Here is a 20,068-nt window from a genome sequence, read left to right on the forward strand (position 1 = left end):
ATAAATCTTGTCCCACTGGCAGATTTTTCTACTTATTTCAAGTGAAAATTTACTTGAAACGGGTGAAAATTGTCAAATAAGTTATTTTTCTGGTGATGACTCTAAATGTTGAAATAGCAGTAAAACCACATTCATTGATGAAATGACATAAGGGATGGAAAGGAGGGATGGCAGTTTTACAGGGGGGATGATTTTTACCGTTTTTATTTCAGGGGGGATGCCATCCCCCCTCATCCCCCCTTAACTCCAGTACTGCTTCTACCAATATATTAGTTTATTTTGTTTTGGTCATTTTACATTTTAAGATGTTTGCATATACACACTGTATATGTATACACACAGGTATATATATATATATATATATATATATATATATATATATATATATATATATATATATATATATATATATATATATATATATATACATATATATATATTTATATGTACACATTTCCTTTTTTTATTACCAAAAAGGTATAGGCTGAAGCCTCATGGCTTATTTTGAAGATTATTATTATTAAGAAGAAAACAAAACGAACGAAGAAAACAAAGAAAATTAACAAAGAAGAGAAGAAAATAAATGTGGTCACTCACGATTGAGGATAGCTGCAGGAAGCAAGTTGCATAATTTAGACAGTTTAATATGAAGATAATTTATATTAGTCTTCTATATTTATCTATTATTTTAGATGTATAATTTTTTTTAATTTGTAAATTGAGCTACTTTTTTTTAGTTCCTCATCCAGGCGTTTCCACAGTTTCACCCCTTCGACACTGATACACCTTGACATTTTATTTGTTCTTGGCCATTTCTGCTCAAAGATGCAATAGCACGTTAGGTTGTGCCTGCTTTCCCTCACCTGGAACAACTCCAGGATACAGCGTTGGAGCATCTGGTTGTGTGCCTTGTACATTGTTATTGCTGTCTTGAATTTGATTAGATTGTGTAGTTTTAGGGTGTTTGACTGGATGAAAAGTGGATTTGTTGGTGCGTAGTATTCAGCATGGTTGACAATTCTGATTGCTTTTTTTTGGAGTAGAAATATTGGATTTATATTTGTTTGATAGTTGTTCCCCCATATTTCCAAACAGTAACTGATGTGTGGAAGTACGAGGGAACAATACAGTAGATACAGTGAGTTCTGGTCCAAATTTGCTTTCATTTTGTACAGTATAGCTATTGTTTTGGATAATTTTGATCTTAAGTTATTAATGTGAGGTTTCCAGTTTAGTTTGCTGTCAATTATGATGCCCAGAAATGTGTTTTCATGCACTTGATCGATTTCAGCACCATCAAACTTGATTTTGATCTGTTTGTATATTCACTATCTCTCCTCTAGACATGAACCATCTCAGTCTGGCGTCGCTGACTTTATCTCCAAAGCCTCTAACATGTGCTGTCCCTCTGATGTCCTCATTCCTGATCCTATCCAGTCTGGTCACTGAAAACTACTAATACCAGTACTGGAGTTGAGGGGGGATGAGGGGGGATAGCATCCCCCCTGAAATAAAAACGGTCCAAATCATCCCCCCTGTAAAACTGCCACCCCCCCTTTCCATCCCTTATGTCATTTCATCAATGAATGTGGTTTTACTGCTATTTCAACATTTAGAGTCAACACCAGAAAAATAACTTATTTGACAATTTTCACCTGTTTCAAGTCAATTTTCACTTGAAATAAGTAGAAAAATCTGCCAATGGGACAAGATTTATCTTCTTATTACAAGCAAAAAAATCTTGTTCCACTGGCAGATTTTTCTACTTATTTCAAGTGAAAATCTACTTGAAACAGGTGAAAATTGTTTTTTTCCAGTGATGAGTCTTGTTTTAAGTGTAATGAGATTTCTTTTTTTTACTAAAATGAGACATTTTAACTAGAAATAAGACAAATATTCTTGTTAAGATTTTGAGTTTTTGCAGTGATCCATTTTACTTATCCTGTGAAGGACAGAGTCATATTGATAAGTTCAGAAAACTGTTTTTTATTGTTGTGTTTTGATGTATTTGATGTAAGCCGGCAGTGGATATTTAAAGCTTACAGAAGGCTGCATTTAACTGCTGCTATGTCATTCCTGCAGTATTTCTGCAGGTGTTTTGGTCAGTGCTATTATTTGTAAAATATTATATTATTGTAATCTGCACAAATTAGCTGTCCCCATATGATAAAATCCACCATCCCCCCTGATTTTTTTTTTACAACTCGAGTACTGATTCTAGGTATATCACATTGAATGTTTCCAAATTACCATTGAACTGCCTGTGGTATATTTGGTGCGATCAATGGTATAACTGAGTTGGCTTTGGTCAGAGAAGATATTTACAGACAGCAACGCCCACATTTAAATAGGGTAAAAACATTCAGGGCCTTTGAGCGGTTTCGCATTAATGATCTCGATTTGAAAACAAACTATTTGTCGCCATCTAGTGTAGACATGGGGTACTGCAGGGGTTGCCGCGGTCAGACCGTGCAGAGCAGACAGCACTAACCCATTTCTGAAACAAGAAGTCTTTTTTTGCACATGCTGGGGGGGAAAATGAGCTACCACAACCTATCTAGGAATTGATATCACAATTGTGCAGCATCTTAGGGACGGCACCACAGAGCAGCTGTGTTTACTTGTGGTCCAGCTGGCCCCGCTGCTGCTGCTGCTGCTGCTGCTGCGGTTTCTGCTGCTGCGATGGAAGTAAACAGAGACGAAGCGGAGCGCTGCATCGACATCGCAACTGCGGCGTTAAGCGACAACCAGCCGGAGAAGGCGTTGAGGTTCCTGGAGAAGGCGCAGAGACTCTTCCCGACCGAGAAAGCCAAGTGTAAGTGAAAAAATGGCCGAGCCGAGGGAAGTAAGTAAGCGTCGAGGCTGCAGCATCATCACCTGCAGCATCACCTGCATCCCGGAGGAGCAGGGCCTCTGGTAGCGGGCCGGCTAGCCGGCTCCATCACCAGTAGAGAACCAACACAACAATTATCAATATAACTTGACAGTGCTTTAATGCTGTAGTGATTATTTCTGTTGCAAAATTACAGAGTCGGACAACGTCTGGGTTATATCCAGTACTCGAGTTGTGAAAAAAGATCAGGGGGGATGGTGGATTTTATCATATGGGGACAGATAATTTGTGCTGATTACAAATAATATAATACAGGGCTGTCTCAGAAAATTAGAATATTGTGATAAAGTTCTTTATTTTCTGTAATGCAATTAAAAAAATTAAAATGTCATACATTCTGGATTCATTACAAATCAACTGAAATATTGTAAGCCTTTTATTATTTTAATATTGCTGATTATGGCTTACAGTTTAAGATTAAGATTCCCAGAATATTCTAATTTTTTGAGATAGGATATTTTAGTTTTCTTAAGCTGTAAGCCATGATCAGCAATATTAAAATAATAGCAATATTTCAGTTGATTTGTAATGAATCCAGAATGTATGACATTTTTGTTTTTTTAATTGCATTACAGAAAATCACAATATTTTAATTTTCTGAGACAGTCCTGTAATATATTACAAATAATAGCACTGACCAAAACACCTGCAGAAATACTGCAGGAATGACATAGCAGCAGTTAAATGCAGCCTTCTGTAAGCTTTAAATATCCACTGGGCTTACATCAAATACATCAAAACACAAAAATAAAAAACAGTTTTCTGAACTTATCAATATGACTCTGTCCTTCACAGGATAAGTAAAATGGATCACTGCAGAAACTCAAAATCTTAACAAGAATATTTGTCTTATTTCTAGTTAAAATGTCTCATTTTAGTAAAAAAATCTCATTACACTTAAAACAAAACTCATCACTGGAAAAAAACCAACAATTTCAATTTCCTGTTTCAAGTAGATTTTCACTTAAAATAAGTAGAAAAATCTGCCTGTGGAACCAGAGATTTTTTTGCTTGTAATGAGAAGATAAATCTTGTCCCACTGGCAGATTTTTCTACTTATTTCAAGTGAAAATTTACTTGAAACAGGTGAAAATTGTCAAATAAGTTATTTTTCTGGTGTTATTTTTCTGGTGATGACTCTAAATGTTGAAATAGCACAGGGGGGATGATTTTGACCGTTTTTATTTCAGGGGGGGATGCCAACCCCCCTCATCCCCCCTCAACTCCAGTACTGGTTATATCCCCACAACAGCAAATTCCATTCACTCTTTATGGCACATAAGGGGGGTGGTAGCCTAGTGGTTGCAGAAGTGGACTGGAGTCTGGAGGACCAGGTTCAAGCCCCCAGAATGCAACCCAGGTCAACCACCCTGGGCCCCTGAGCAAGGCCCTCAACCCCAACCGCTCCCCGGGGGCTGTTTATATGGCAGCCCACTGCTCTCTAGTCTAATTAGAGATGGGTTAAATGCAGAGAAACAAATTCCACCAGCCTGGCTGTGTGGTCATTAATAAATTAAAAAAAAAAAAAAATTGTCAATACCCTTATTAGTCCTCGGCCAAATGGTCAAATACATTATAGATCAGGAAGAGTTTGTGCTCTGGATATGAAGATGGGAATATGTTTGTTATACGACCTGCGTATAGTCCGCATATGACACATATATAACACATCCTATCCACATTGTGACAAATCAGGAACAAATGAAACCCGTTTGGAATATTCTGAATGAAGGAAGATGTTAGTGCATACACAAACCATAATGCATATTTTATTTTAGGCTTGTTTATGTTCAGTCAATGATTTTGATCTGAAAATATTCTGGTTAAACCTTTTGTTCATTAGATGTACAGTAGCTCTTATGCATAGATATTTTTATCTCACAGTTTTCTTGTTCATCAGCGGCAGCAGTGAGCTTGAAGATGTTACATTTTATATCTGCTCTGTAAAATCAGGTCAGAGTCATGTGTTTTTTCTCTCCTTGGTTGCTGCTTTATTGAAAGCAGGCATTGTGACAACAGTAGTTCCGTAGGAAATAAGTTTACCTAATAAATTATTTATTATACATTTTTATTTTATTCTTGTTGTGTTGTTCTATCAAGTCAATAGCCGTTAATACCCAAGCAGAATTGTGACTGTTGTTTGATTTGTTAACTCACGTCTTAAATGATCAGATTTGTGACTCAAGAGAAGTCTTAGTTCACAGAATCAGGGAGAAAAAAAAAACAAAAAAAACCCCTAGGTTATCCTTTCTTGGTTAAATAAAAGAGCATGATCTGTTTTATTAGAAGTGTTATTTTAGGAACAAAAATTAATAAAACAACTATTTATCACTTATATAACACTTGATTTTACTGTTGCTCTCTGGAGCACTAATAAATGCCAATCTCTGCTTTATCCCTACTTGTACCGTAAAAGCCCTGAAAATTCCCTTAAAAAAAAGGCAAATATTAATATTTTCTCACCAATTGACATAGTTTCTAATTAATGGAGTGATGAAAAGAGACATCCAAAATCTTTGCCTTAACAGCTACAAAAAAAAGATGCTTGAAAACACTTATTAAATAGAAATAAAATAAAATAAACAGTAATTGTCCTAAATGCTGGTCTTTGAGTGAGGGAGCTTTCCAGTGACATCTATTTATTAAAGTATTCAACTATATTCATGTACAGTCTTGCTTTAAGTCAAGACACACTACTTAACTTATAACTTAAGTTAAATGTATTGTAGTGGGCCAATTTTGAGTTTTAATCTGTCATATGGATCTTACATTATATTGTCTTGAGATGTTAAATAAAAAAAAAAAGAAAAAGGATTTCACAAAACACAGTTTTCTCTCTGAAAACATAGTGCTGACATTTTTATGTGGCTGTTTTAATTATTTGGTAACCTGTCCAACAAACACTTTTTGTGGCATTCCAGTTGATGTTGAACTAGGGCTGTTCGATTAATCGATTTTAAATCGTAATCGCGATTATGTAATTAGAACGATGTTAAAACGTGAAACTTGTAAAATCGATTTTTCACGTTTTTTTTTTTTTTTCTTTTCTTTTTTTTACCTTGTCTGCACACATATTAATGATTGATACCATATTAATGATTGATGGAAATACCTCTCAAAACCTGCGACAAGTGCCCCATCGGAGAGGCTCTTTAGTGTAGGAGGGGGCGTTGTAACATGCCACCGGGCATCCCTCAAGCCAGATGCGGTAGACCGGCTCGTGTTCCTTGCAAAAAACTTGCAAATGTGAATAGCAAATGTAATGACTGACATTACACACCTCTACCTCCTTCATGGGTTGCATTATTATTTAGCATGCAAAGACCCAGTTTAGTTTAATTAGAAAATGTCTTGTTTTATTTAATTGGAAATATAACTTACTGTATGTTTGCAAGTGCTGATTTTTTTTTCCAGAGATAAAACTTTATATTTTATTATATTTTTTTTAAACTTTTTTAAACTTATTTGACAGAGTTTTGCACTTTATTCATTCATTTTTGGTTTAATAAGAGCAAAGTTTGCAATTAAAGCCCAATGGGGCAAATGTTCAATAAAAAAACAGCATATTTGAAATCATTTCCTTGCCTTTTGTCAATTCACAAAATAATCGTAATCGTAATCGAAAATCGGATTTTGAGAGAAAAAAATCGAGATTTTATTTTTGGGAAAAATCGAACAGCCCTATGTTGAACATATTTGAACACTGTCTCCTGATGTCTTCCAGCACTGCTTGATCTAATAGCAAAGAATGGATTTAGTCCCAGACAAGGCGTCCACTCAGAGTTCCCTGAAGCCTCTGGACCTCGACAGCGACAGAGCGCCGGCAAAGACACCAGACCTGAAGAAAAGCCGTCAGAGGCTTCAAAATCTTACATAACGGATCAACTAGAGGCTGTGAGGAGGTACAGGCTTTTTTTTTTTTTTTTTATGTGTTATTGATGTAATTTTAGCATCCACATTGTTCGTAACCATGTGTTCCGATCCCAGGATAAAACAATGCAAAGACTTCTACGAAATTCTCGGTGTCCAGAAAGACGCCTCAGAAGACGATCTCAAGAGATCATACAGAAAACTCGCTCTGAAATTCCACCCTGACAAGAACCACGCTCCAGGTGCAACAGAGGCATTCAAAGGTAATCTGATCACAGATGTGGATTGTGTGCACAGATGTGTTTAATTGGGCCCACACAAAGTTTGGGCCGTGACTTAACCTCACATGTGTTTGTCTCACAGCTATTGGTAATGCCTATGCTGTCTTGAGCAATGCTAACAAAAGGCGCCAGTATGATCAATGTGGAGATGAGGGAAGACATTCTACCAACAACAGCCGGGAGAATGGAAATTTTGAGCCAGATATTTCACCGGAGGATCTCTTTAACATGTTCTTCGGAGGAGGTTACCCATCAAGTTAGTGTCACTGTTGTTTGCTTGTCATGCTCCTGGAGTGTATTGTTGTTATCAATCTTACCAATGTTATAATATGTCTATTAGGTGTTTAATGTGCTATAATAATCTAGGTAATGGTCATGTATACACTAATGGGAGGATGCGCAACCAAAGGAGGGAGAGAAGAGAGCGACCCAGGGATGTAAGTTTGATACTTTTAATAGATTTAATTGGCAAACAAATGGAGTTTGACATTTTAACCAGCAGGGGGCGACATTTAGTCATCGATAACTTCACCAGTTTTCTTCCCAAGATGTTTTTTGTGTTACTTTTGTATATTTATGATGTGTGTGTGTGTGTGTGTGTGTGTGTGTGTGTGTGTGTGTGTGTGTGTGTGTGTGTGTGTGTGTGTGTGTGTGTGTGTGTGTGTGTGTGTGTGTGTGTTTTTTTGTTTTGTATTTTTCAGGGAGGTCTTGCCCTCTTCGTGCAGGTCATGCCCATTCTCATCCTGGTTATTGTGTCGGCTATCAGTCAGATTATGGTCAACAATCCCTCCTACAGCCTCAGCTTCAGGCCGTGAGTCTGATCCCTGTCCTGCCTCACAGATAATAAATAATACAAGCCATTGTTCGGAAAAGATAAACGGCAAAGGATTTACAGAGGAGATTATCTTTATTTGATATAGTGTTCAGAAATAGGCTACACGTTGATTTAGTGTTTTTTTTTTTAATTTTATTTATTAACATACAGTACAAACGATGACAAAAGACAGCATCAGTATGTGTGTGTGCGTGTGTGTGTGTGTGCGTGCCGTGTTTGAGTGTAAATAAGGTGATGAAAATAGGTACATAAATTGAGAATATTGATTCGAGAGTGAACAAATGAATAATTATCATATAGAGTGGTGTAGCATGATATCATATAAATATAGCATAATAAATATAGTAATATCCTAATATAACATCATTTGTATAAAATATTATAACATATAACCAAATTATATCTCCATACTATTATATATTACAATATAATACTATAGTTTAACATCCCAAGAGATTTCATAACTTAATATAATAATATGAAACAATATATCATGATAATGCCAGAAATAATTATTAGAGTTAGAATTGGTCATTTATGTTTTGCAATGAGGGGTGAGGTCAGCCCGGGGCGTCAGGGATTAAGTGTTTGACAGGGTCAATTTTTACATAAGGCTAAGAGTCGGGAATATGTTTGAAAACATTAAAGGGAATCGTGAGTAACATTAACAAAGACTGAATTGTGGTGGTTTTTATTGTCTTAAAATTAACATTTTACATCTGTTTGTCTCAGGCCCTTTCACATGGAAGAGGCAACTTTGGGCTGTTTTTATTTATTTTCATTTCTTCCCCCCATGAATCTGTCACAAACAAGTTTTCATCTTTAAAGTGTTGTTGCTTATTTAGATTCACTCCAAATGAGCATTTTATCTGTTTAAACAAGCAGCACACGTGTTTGATCCACCCTTTTTCTTTTCCTCATGAACACACATATTTTTTATTTATAGTAGTTTGTCTCTCGCGGCTATTGGTCATTAAGGTCATGTGGTTTGGAGCTTCCTTTTTTTTTAGAAGGCATGTACAGGCTGTTTTTTTGTTACTATCTCCAGATCAGGCGACGCTGTAGCGTGACAACATTTGAGAGGAAAAAAAAAAGATCATTAGATGTCGTTTATTGTTACACACTGTTCCTTTATTAATTAATCACTGCAAAAAGAGGTCTTACAACCACCACATACTGCTTGAGGTAGTTCCAGATGATCACACTCTTCTTTGATTGCTCCATGTATTTAGCGTCTCTTCGTCGTGCTTGTGTTTGTGTTTCGGAGAAACTTGTTTGGTTTCAGTGAGACATTATGAGCAGTGAGTCAGGTTAACAGAGACAGATTGTATCAGATCTGTCGTCTTGGTCATGCATTCTGTTTTTGCATGACTCCCCCATACTTGTACGTGTTTTCCCGCAGGTCGGCAGGGTACTCGCAGAAGAGGCTGACTGAGAACCTGAAGGTGCCATATTATGTGGGGGAGCAGTTCTCCAAAGAGTTCACGGGTGTGAATCTGAAAAATCTGGAGCGGACGGTGGAGGATGATTATATTGCAAACCTACGCAACAACTGCTGGAAAGAGAAACAACAAAGTATGATTTTCCTCTCAAAACAAATTCATCCTATTCATCTAGTTAAAAGAACATTCTGTGGTTAAGCAACCCTAGGACAATCCTATTGACACTTTCTCCTGACAGTCCAGCAGCATTAGTTTGTTCCTGAACACAAGGCACGTAGGACATGACCTGATTACATGTGGCAATGTGCACCGTGCATAAAATTAATATTGAACTGAATGTAGCTATTTATGGAATATAAAATAAAATAAAATTCTGCATGTAGGTTATATACAAGTCAGACAAAAAGTCTGAGTCAAATTACAAGTCTTTCAAATTAGGGCCTAAGACTGCAAGGGACAAACTGAGGTCATTTTTTCTTCATATTATGCACAAAATGTGAATAAAAAAGAACAGTTTGATCAGACATCTCCATCCGGTTGCTGCTATCTTGTTGTAACTTTCTACAAATCAACTTCTGATGTTGCGCAAGCTACAAGGAAGAGTCATAAAAGAAGGAGAGTTCATGGTTTCTGCTTTTATCACTTTCCTACTTAACCACAAATAAAAAAGTACCAATCCAGCTGTATGAAAGCGGAGGCCATGAACTCCTTTTACATCTGTTGATGGTAGTCAACATGCACAAACTAAAAACCGGTTTGTGCTGACTGGACAGACATTCCTGCACAAACAGTTCTTTTTATACTTTGTTTGTATATATACAAAGTTTAAATTACCCCAGTTTGTCTCCGGAGACCTTATCAACACTATCACTTAAGTGGATTAACATTTTTGAGTCTTTTCAGAGGTTTGAAATTGCAATTTATATAAACATATCTCTGTTGTCTCCTTTTCTGACATGAATTATTATTTTGTTGCAAACACAGTCCATTTTAACTCAAAACTGCTTGAATGTTTACGCTCTGACCATCTAATAAAAGAGGCTGTTTTAGGGCTGTTTTAACCATCAGCACTGATTATATAAGATAAATATTTCTCAATATTACTGCTCCATTTGCGTGTTTGTTGAGTTTCTTGTGTGGTCTGTTGCAGAGGAAGGCATGCTATATAGAGCTCGCTATTTTGGAGACAGTGAACTATACCAAAGGGCCCAGAGGGCTCGAACTCCAAGCTGTGCTAAACTGTCCGAGATAACAGCCTCATTACATTAAAAGTAAGTTCTGCAGAACACTCGTTTATTTTGTGCTTTTGGTGATTTATGACATTTCACAATCTCAAAATATGTCCTTCTTTCCTCACCAGGTTTTCTAGAGCCACCACAAAAGATGACCGGCATTGAAAATACAAGCTTTAACAGTCTTGAGGCTTAAGAGAGCTAGATCTTCACCACGGGCTGGTGGATGTAACCATTTCTTTGGAAAATTTAGTTTGAAATCAACATAACACATTTCAGTACTGTATATTGTAATGAGATGACGAAAGCCATTTAATGTGTCTTGACCTCCTGACAGGATGTGGGTTTGGGTAGCCTGTGAGCATCACTTTTGAGTGGGAGCCGTGAAGCTGAAAAAACATTGCTTCTCCTTTGTGTTTTTCGAAAAAAATGGTGTGTGTGAAACCAGAATATAGTTTAGCTGATAAACAGTCATGTTTCTTATGTAGCACTTTAAGAGATACCACACTGACGGCTTCCTCCTAGTTTCTAATGCTGTCGGATCAGCAAAGAAAACTACTCCGCTGACTCAAAATGCACATTCTGACTATGCAGGAATATTGTGAAACCTCTGATGAATATGCTCACTCATGTCTAGGCTTTTCTTAGACACTTGAACGCCTGAGATTTGTCCTTTCCTGTTGTGTGTGTGTGAGATATAACAAGTAGGAAATGTCCCTGCCCCCTTTGCTCCTTTTAATTGTATGAAGGGGTCGAGTTCTACAGAACAGTGTAACTTTACAACACATTAGAGACACCGTGAGGCGGAGACACGTGCCTACCCACCAAGTGGGACTACAGCTGGTTGTAGTTTTGGACTGCAGTGTCTCTGTTGCATCTCATCTGTCCCAAGTTGACGCTATACCCTATTTATTCTTTATTTTATTTAATAAATAAATGATCAAAGTGAAAAGTTGCATGTCTCGCTCATATTTTTCACCGTGTTTCTTTTTTTTACACTCCAATGAAAGTAAACACGGGTTGCCCAAATGTGTTGAATGTGGTTCGTTACTGCGAGCAGAACAAGCAGAGGCAAAGACAAAGGCACAGTCAGCACTTTTGGCACATACTGTGCCGGCGGGCCGGGGTGGGAACCGGTCGCATGGCAGTGTGCACGTTCACATTCTGAGAGGAGACGTGCCGCGAGCAATAGCAATAGCGTCACTAAAAATACACTCAGATGTTTTTGGCAGATGTTGCAACTTGTTCTCTTTGACTTTGACTTGAGTCTTTTTGGAGAACTTTTTTTCTTCAACGTGATGGCCTAACTTATATACAGTTGACCATTCTGTGCTGGCATTGTGTGGGTCCTCTTGTCCACTTAAATGAAGAAACAACTCCACATCAACTTTAGAGAAGGTCTGAGTGGCCACTCATGAGGAAAACATCTCTATCCTGATAGGAGTCCTCTCTTTCAGGATGGCAATATTCCCAGAAATTCCAACTTTAGACTAAAAATAGTAGTTTTCTAATTCAGATTTATCACCTTTTGATGCTTGGATTGTGCTGTGAATCAACATCAAGGCTGTAGATTGGACTGCAAAGTCAAACACCGCATTGCTCTTGTGGCAACATTCTTATTTGAACTTATATTATAAATCTGTACGCACCTATTTGGGGTTGTTTCACATTTGTAGCTATAAAGGTATTGTTCAAACTGATTTACAGAGTTTGGAAAGACAGTTACCAGAGGATATTCTTTGTGAAATCTGTTTAAAAATATATAATGATAATAAATGTGTTATATATGCTTTTATTCCCATACATCCTGTATTTTTTAACATAATCTTTGAACACATGAATCACAATTGTTAACTTTATTTTGCTGCATATCGACTAAAATGCTACGACTTTGAGTGGCCTTTATATTACAGAAGGTTGTCCCCCACAGTCAAAATAACAGATAAAACTATATCTAGTTAAAAACGCACAGAAACAATACAAAGCTGCTTCTGGGGTGCAACACGAAACTCTTTATGTTGGGGCCATTTAACCCTATAATCCCTGAAATATGAAATAAAAAGAAAATCCTGATTCTAAATGTTTATTATATAGTAAAATTTAAAAAACGCCCTCTAAATTTTGTGAACTGTGACTAAATTGTAATTATGTGTGTCAGTGTGAATACATTGGATAATATTTTTGAATAGTTACATTTTTTTTTATCTTATTATATTTCAGAAAAATGTATGTGTCAAATATGATACATCCTTTTATTATAGTTCATTATTTATAGTGTTCATTGTTCACGTCCAGGTACAGACGGCATATCGATGTCCCACCCAGGTTCATACATAACCTGAATCTGACACGTAAATTATTAACAAATCATTTGCATACGCCACCTTTCATGAAATAGGACGACAGAAGAGCGTGCTAGAAAAAAACAATAATTTATTTGCATTCATGAAAAGTACAAAAAACAGTGCAATGTTATGAGTATTTGAATATCAAATAAAGTCGGAAGCAGGACAGGTCCAAACAAATGTAAAACAAAACAAAACTCAAGTGACATTTGATATACAAGCTGCAGCTTGGACATACACCAGAGCTGGCAGGCTTTGTTCTTAAGCAGTCACTAAACTGTTCAACTTGTGTACAGGATCAATCTGTCCAACTCAATTACTGTCCCATGTATAAAAAGAAAGAAAGAAAGAAAACAATGGTCAATGATGAAAATAATATAGCTAGCTGCCTTTTTAACATTTCAGTAGAAATGGAGGTACACACTTCAAAATTTGTAAAATACCAAATCTTCAGATATATAACATGGTGGTTACACCTGCTCCAAGTACCATAAATTTCAGCTCCTTAAGAGTAGGAATAAAAGGCTACGTCATGACAAAGTCCATCCTTACACTTAAGCAGGTTTAAACCTGGAGTTATAAGGCCCTTCTGTGAGCTTTTAGTCATCTCAGACACACACACACACACACACACACACACACATACAAAAAGGTCCCTTTCACTTCAACATTCCTCAATGAGCAAATCTTCGGAAGAATACAATTTCTTCTTGACCACACGGAAACCAGTGCTTAGTTTAATCGCTTGCCTCACAGGTGGAGTGGAAGGAGACCTGGAGCTAAAAAGTCCTTGAATTTTTGGCCACAGGCCTCCTGATTCGAGCCTGAGTATGAGAGTCAGCTGGAAGGTGGGGACGAGGTAGGGGTCCACGGACAGCTCTCCCATACTCTCGCACACGTCCCCCTGCTCCACGCAGAGGTCAATGAGAGCCCCTCTCAAGCCGCAGGGCTCGCTAGCCGCCATGTGAAGGAGCTCCTTCCCGATGTGCTCCAGGAGTTTGTCGGGGATGAGCAGTTTGGAACACCTCAAGGCACAGTCCGAGTCTTTGGCTTCCCTCAGGCTTTTTGCAATAAGGTCCACCACTTCCTTCAGGATCATCTCCTCCATTGGATCAAAGAACAGGTCATCGTTGGATGGAGAAAGGTCACTGGATACATCTGACCCTGGAAGATAAGACGCAGTGGATTAGCGAAAGACATAGCTACAGATGAAATCTCAATTAAAAAAAAAAAGAAAGAAAAAAATAAATAAAAAAGGAGATATTTGCAGTATTGCTCTTACCTGAGTCTGAGAGATCACTCCTGCTGCCATTGTTAGAGCCCGACTCAATGCTGCCACTGTTTGGGCTGAAGTCCGTGAGTTTGTGGACCAGCTTGCTCCAGGACAGTCTCCTGGGACTGCTGTCCACCGGGGACGGAGGTGAGCTGGTGTCCGAGGATGCAAACACGTCAGGCATGGCTGTCTCTGCAGGGTTCAACAGCTGCTTAGTGCTCAGCTGTTTGGAGAAGAAAGAAAGAAAGAAAGAAAACCACACATGAATACTCAAATAACATTGTCCATTTAAAAATTAAAATGAAAAAAAAAAAGTGAAAGGCATTTAAAGCGTTGCTTGTTATTAAAATTATGAAAAGTACACTTTCGCAATCGCAGCAAAAAAAATAAAATCTTTTGAATGAAAGAAGCTCGCAGCTGCCTTTATGCACGAAATAGCTTTGAAAACCAACAAATGTGACCCATTTCTCTATGGTACTTACAGTTTATCTGAAAGCGTAGACGTTTGAGTTCGTTGTCGCCGTTTTGGAGGATTATTTGTTCAGGTTATTGTCTTCAAAAAGTGTCTGACAACTTGTACCTCCGACACCACCTTCCGTCCCCTCAGCAAAGGCTTGTAAGCGCTGCAGTCTGTCCTGCAACAATGTTTATATACTGGCCGCGAGGCCACGCCCCTTTGTGTCGAGGCAGCCAATGAGAAAAGAGAGGCACGCCACCCGAGCCGTATCCTGCCTGGTAACCTGCCAGCAGAGAAGCGAGACAAACAGGAGGAGGAGGAGGGAGGGAGGCTGGGGGATGAATAGCAGAACCCACTGTAATGGAAATGTACAGACTAGTGTAGGCTTGCAGACATCATATTGTTTTTTTTTTGTATTTGTTTTTTCGTTTTTTTGTTTAACAATGCTGCACAAGCTTTATGCATATGCTGCACGAATATGCTGTTGTTTATGCACTCACTGTTATTACAGCAGAGAGTTAAGTCCATGCAGGCCAGGCTCAGATGGCTCAGTGTTGCAGTGTACATTACGTCACCTGTTTTTCTCAACCATTACATCAGAACTGCCTCAGAGAGAGATGCAAAAACACAGGGAGCTGCATCATTTAACAATGGACACAAAGTAAAATGTTTTTAAGGTCTTAAATCTGTTATTATTTGCATCACAAGCAACAAATAACAAAAAAGCAGCACAGATGGAGAGTTATGCATTCATCTCCAAAGGAAAATTGCAGATAGCAAAATCATGCAGGATAATAGGACTGCACCAGGTGGGCTGCAGAAATATAAGATTCTGTGAATGTTCCTCAAAATATTTTTAATGTCACAAAATGCACAATGGGGGATGATAAGTGCTGCAACGAATAAGACAAACACAATGCTTGCATTTTAAAATAAAGTTTATTTTCTATAGTAATGCATTTCTTGGAGCACGTTTCTGAACATCAGCAAAAGATGGAAAGAAAAAATATGCTGCAGGATTTCTCCTGGCTCGGGAGTACATAGCACAGTTTGCCTAACGAGACAATGCTGGAACGCAGCCAGGTATACGTTTCAGTTCAACAAGTGAGTAGGCGCCGCGCAGAATAGAGCGTTCTGTACTGTACGTTCCTGGGAGGAACTGAAAGTCATAAACACGTGCAACCACAGTATGTTCTGAGGAGGATGTTTTGAATCAGCAGTTAAACGAATGTTTCCACGATCACGTTTCAAATTTCTAATAGTGACAGACTGTAGAATGTATAAACACAAATGCTTCAAGCTAAAACTTCTAAAATTGATTTGTTAAAAGTGTGTTTTAAGTAAAACTTCTGGAAATGGAAACGTGATCTCCTGCTGGAGGCGTGCCCTGTTATGTCCAGGGCTGTCCTCAGACATTCACATACTGAACAGTACATTCTGTGAGAGCCCAACCTTCACTTGTTCAAAAACAACCGTTTACTGCGAAAAACACTGTGACCCATATGATTCCTGGCTATAAATGTAGTCAGAAGTGTCATGGAAACTGCTGCATTCATGAATGTCAAGTAACAGAGACCACATAAGTAAAAACACAACGCAGAAGTAAAACCAAAAGGATTTAGAAGTGAGTTTGGTGAAGAGGATTAGGAAAGAAAAAAAAAAAAAAGAAACACACACCAAGTAAAACAAACAACAACGGATGCCAAGAACGTCCGAGTCCGACTTTATTTACAGGCTATTATTGTTTTACTTGGAGATCTGTTTGAACAAGCAGAGATTGAGACCAGTGGAGAAAGGAGAACATACTGTACTTGACAAGTTTTCAGATTTATGAATTACAGAGCAGCCATGTGGAAAGACAGCGCTCGACTTAAAGGGATTTATTTCACAGCATATTCCTTCCCTTAAAAGCTACTTACAGATTGGACTAATATCATAAAGCAGATGAGCAATCTGCAAAAAATTAACAAAATGTAGATTTGTGTAGTTATTACTTATAAGATTTCAGTTGGAGTTTAAGTTTGCTTGTTCTGATATAACAAGTTGTTTTCTTTTCAAATAAAAAAAAAAAGAAGGAAAAAGCCCACAACAGTGGTTTAAAAATACTTGTCACTTTCAGTATCTCCAAAACAGAAACTTTTCACACTTATGTTACAGTATAAATCTACAAAGAATTACATCATTTATAAATTGAACTGAAATATCTCCCTTTGTTTTTCATTAGATTTGGCTGATTCATTAACCAAAGGCAACTGAACGCTTCATTTAAGACGGCGTGAATCCCAGTAGCTGTTCTATTGGTTTGTACCGCCACTCATCTGCTTCCAGCTCCTCCACCAGGCTGGCCAGTTTCTCCATTCTAGACACTTGCTGATCTGAAAGAAAACACACAGCAGTTACTTCTACGCTATTGAGCCTGTTATTGTAGCATCAACTGAAGCAAACATCGTTTTGCATGTACAACCTTCTGGCTTACCGTGTTTAACCTGTTTCAGCGTGGAGGCAACTTGGTAGCTGAACACGGACTCGCATAAAAATCTGTCGGAGCCGTCTAACAAGAAACAACAATAAAGAAATGTGTTTAAAAAAAAAAAAAAACTGTTGAACACCATTTGGGAAGTACCGGCGTTAAAAGATGCACACAAATGCTTAGAAGTGACTCTTAAGCTGAAAAACACAAAACCTGTTTTTTTTTATAAATACATGTCTAACATTAAAATAGTCTCTCGCTTCATTTGTAACAGTGTGCTAGGACCCTGGGAATGACCTTGTCTGATGATGCAGGCCAACAAGGACTCTGGGGATAAGAATACTGTCAGATGCCACCTGGAAGACAGCTTTTATTAAGTTTCCTTGAAAAATGATAAAACCTGTTGAACCATTCCTGCTGCATCTGTGTGATTGCATGAATGGGGATTAACCCAAACAGCAGCTGGGAGATCGCTATAGCAGCTTTAAATTAAAACTTAAGATCAAAATCATACCCGCTGGAACCTATGTGGATAAGAAAAACATGTATTAGGCCAGTTGTTTATTATAGAGAGATGGGAACCAATAAGGCCTGGAAATATGTTTTTATTTGTTTGGAAACTGTTTTTTATTTTAGCTTGTTAGAACATTTAAAAAAACCCAACTGATTCAAGGTTACACTTATAGTATATCCACCGTAAAGTCAAATCAACCGGTTAGTGAGGGACGGTTATCCTTTAGAGTTTTCAATATCGTGAAGGTGACTCTTTTAATGCGGTTAGATGAACATGTTAATTTATAATGTAAAAATAACCTACTTAGGGGAGGTTCAGATTAAGACTTTTAGATTTTAGGTTTATATACTTAATGTTACAGTCTATGATTAACAAATATTCGACCAAACAAGCTGTTCAATTGAAGTACTGCAAAGTATACAGCTTACACACATTCAGTGTGTGATTGCAAAAAAAAACAACCTGATGAATATTTTAAATGAGAGTGTACTGGAGTGGTAAATGTATCACTTTCTTGCCCCTTTCCCTTTTTTTTATTACAATGCTGTATTCCCGATTAACAATATCCACATATATACCCTACTAGTCAACTGGCAAGGTATATACAAAACAAAAAACCTGACCACAGTTATTTTGAGATAACCCCTTAATCAAAACAAATACGATAATGAAACCATTATAAGGCAAGTTTATTTGTATAGCACAATTCAACACAAGGTAATTCAAAGTGCTTTACATCAACATTAAAAGCGGCAAGACACAATTAAACAGTAAATAACAAATAAAATGAAATAAAATGATAAGATAAGAGGTAAAATAATAAAAAGCACAAGTTGTTAAAAAGTAAGAGCAGTAGAGTCCAGCAGGTAAGTATTTAATTTAAGAGTAGCTTCAGTAAACAGTAATGTTTTTAGGCCTGATTTAAAGGAGCTGACAGTTGGAGCAGACCTCAGGTCTACAGGAAGTTTGTTCCACCGGTGAGGAGCAGAATAACTGAACTGCCTCACCTTGCTTGGTTCTGGTTCTGGAACCACAACAAACCAGATCCAGATGAAGCTCAGGGGTCTGGGAGCTTCATAGGAACTAACAGATCCAGCATGGATTTCGGTCCAAGACTCAAGAGAGGTCCAAGATTCAGAACGCTGCCGTCAGAGTCTTGCCGCGTTTAATGTTGATTTAAAGCACTTTGAATTACCTTGTGTTGAATTGTGCTATACAAATAAACTTGCCTTGCCCAACTGAAAAATATACAGGACTGTCTCAGAAAATTAGAATATTGTGATAAAGTCCTTTATTTTCTGTAATGCAATTAAAAAAACAAAAATGTCATACATTCTGGATTCATTACAAATCAACTGAAATATTGCAAGCCTTTTATTATTTTAATATTGCTGATTATGGCTTACAGTTTAAGATTAAGATTCCCAGAATATTCAAATTTTTTGAGATAGGATATTTGAGTTTTCTTAAACTGTAAGCCATGATCAGCAATATTAAAATAATAAAAGGCTTGCAATATTTCAGTTGATTTTTTATGAATCCAGAATGTATGACATTTTTGCATTAGAGAAAATAAAAAGGACTTTATCACAATATTCTAATTTTCTGAGACAGTCCTGTATATTATCAAAAACATTGTTTAATCGGCCTTTCTTCTGTTACACATTATCATCCTCATCTTACCCCCCAGAATAATATTCTTCTTTTCCAAAGGAGCTTACCTTCCATCATTTCCCCTGCACCCTTGGGATAGGTGTACAGGACCTTCCTGGGGGGGATGAGCTCCGAGGCGCTGAAGCCTGACCCCGTCACCGAGCTGCCGCTCACTCCTCCGGCCGAGGACGACGAGGAAGACGCGGCCATTGACCCAGGGAACTATTAACAACAGACCCCTGAAAATAAACACCAAAACTGTTCACACAACAGATAATATGTTAAATATAAACTCATTCAGGGCTCAATTTTAACTAGCCTAAAGAAAACTAAAACTAGCTGAAAAAAAACTAAAGAAAACAAAAACCTAAAAGTAATAATAATAATAATAGTAATAATAAACGTTTGAAGGTGTGTTTTTAAGATGAACTATGGTAGCGGTCTACTGCTAACAGAGAGGCTAACTACCCTGCTGAAATCAGATTAGATGTTAACTACTCAACCTCAAAGTTACTATAAAACAACATGACATTAAGTTAATGTTTTTAGACAGTAAAACTCACCCTTTACTTTCCCCGTGGATCGATTGTAACCCTACGCAGTTGCTTGTAATGTTTGTTTAGATGTCACTGGTTCACGACAAAAGGACAACGATTTACGTTTGAAGCTGTGGCGCTCGGTCGTAGATGTGTAAACCATCCAGATGGCTCATGTCCATGATTTTCTTCCGGAGTGGTCGCTCCATATTGTTCTTAGATCTGGTAACACGTCAAGAAAAAAACCGACTCTACGTGTCGTAAAGT

At 37.6% G+C, this 20,068-nt stretch overlaps 3 protein-coding genes across 4 annotated transcripts; 1 reads left to right on the top strand and 2 right to left on the bottom strand.

Moving 5' to 3' along the window:
- Window positions 1-2,451: 2,451 nt before the first annotated feature.
- Window positions 2,452-11,508, top strand: dnajb12b (DnaJ heat shock protein family (Hsp40) member B12b). Its single transcript, XM_061707900.1, has 9 exons — window positions 2,452-2,815; window positions 6,618-6,795; window positions 6,881-7,026; window positions 7,127-7,300; window positions 7,411-7,481; window positions 7,746-7,855; window positions 9,282-9,454; window positions 10,472-10,592; window positions 10,682-11,508. Exons 1-8 carry the CDS (start codon window positions 2,683-2,685, stop codon window positions 10,588-10,590), a joined length of 1,104 nt encoding a protein of 367 aa, XP_061563884.1. The 5' UTR covers window positions 2,452-2,682; the 3' UTR covers window positions 10,591-10,592; window positions 10,682-11,508.
- A 1,460-nt stretch (window positions 11,509-12,968) lies between these two features.
- On the bottom strand, window positions 12,969-14,790 carry ddit4 (DNA-damage-inducible transcript 4). The gene is made up of 3 exons (XM_061707809.1): window positions 14,654-14,790; window positions 14,181-14,394; window positions 12,969-14,062 (listed from the first exon to the last, which is right to left on the bottom strand). Exons 2-3 carry the CDS (start codon window positions 14,353-14,355, stop codon window positions 13,563-13,565), a joined length of 675 nt encoding a protein of 224 aa, XP_061563793.1. The 5' UTR covers window positions 14,356-14,394; window positions 14,654-14,790; the 3' UTR covers window positions 12,969-13,562.
- A 763-nt stretch (window positions 14,791-15,553) lies between these two features.
- anapc16 (anaphase promoting complex subunit 16) lies at window positions 15,554-19,959 on the bottom strand. Of its 2 annotated transcripts, none has more exons than XM_061708022.1 (4): window positions 19,829-19,959; window positions 19,334-19,504; window positions 17,105-17,179; window positions 15,554-17,003 (listed from the first exon to the last, which is right to left on the bottom strand). In XM_061708022.1, exons 2-4 carry the CDS (start codon window positions 19,473-19,475, stop codon window positions 16,894-16,896), a joined length of 327 nt encoding a protein of 108 aa, XP_061564006.1. In that variant the 5' UTR covers window positions 19,476-19,504; window positions 19,829-19,959; the 3' UTR covers window positions 15,554-16,893. The 2 variants fall into 2 exon arrangements, with proteins under 2 accessions (XP_061564006.1, XP_061564007.1); XM_061708023.1 differs by having other exon boundaries at window positions 19,334-19,523; window positions 19,829-19,905.
- Window positions 19,960-20,068: the final 109 nt, after the last annotated feature.

Source organism: Cololabis saira, chromosome 19 (genome assembly GCF_033807715.1).
Source record: "Cololabis saira isolate AMF1-May2022 chromosome 19, fColSai1.1, whole genome shotgun sequence".
Classification (NCBI taxonomy): Eukaryota; Metazoa; Chordata; class Actinopteri; order Beloniformes; family Belonidae; genus Cololabis; species Cololabis saira.

What these genes read in the sequence shown, in the direction of transcription:
- dnajb12b (XM_061707900.1), top strand. Translation starts at nt 2,683, where the DNA reads ATGGAAGTAAACAGAGACGAAGCGGAGCGCTGCATCGACATCGCAACT. An exon ending in TGCAACAGAGGCATTCAAAG is followed by an intron (nt 7,027 to 7,126) that starts GTAATCTGATCA and finishes TTTGTCTCACAG; the next exon opens with CTATTGGTAATGCCTATGCT. An exon ending in TACAGCCTCAGCTTCAGGCC is followed by an intron (nt 7,856 to 9,281) that starts GTGAGTCTGATC and finishes GTTTTCCCGCAG; the next exon opens with GTCGGCAGGGTACTCGCAGA.
- ddit4 (XM_061707809.1), bottom strand. Translation starts at nt 14,355, where the DNA reads ATGCCTGACGTGTTTGCATCCTCGGACACCAGCTCACCTCCGTCCCCG. An exon ending in GAGTGATCTCTCAGACTCAG is followed by an intron (nt 14,063 to 14,180) that starts GTAAGAGCAATA and finishes CTTATCTTCCAG; the next exon opens with GGTCAGATGTATCCAGTGAC.
- anapc16 (XM_061708022.1), bottom strand. Translation starts at nt 19,475, where the DNA reads ATGGCCGCGTCTTCCTCGTCGTCCTCGGCCGGAGGAGTGAGCGGCAGC. An exon ending in TGCAGGGGAAATGATGGAAG is followed by an intron (nt 17,180 to 19,333) that starts GTAAGCTCCTTT and finishes GTTTCTTGTTAG; the next exon opens with ACGGCTCCGACAGATTTTTA. An exon ending in GCTGAAACAGGTTAAACACG is followed by an intron (nt 17,004 to 17,104) that starts GTAAGCCAGAAG and finishes GTTTTCTTTCAG; the next exon opens with ATCAGCAAGTGTCTAGAATG.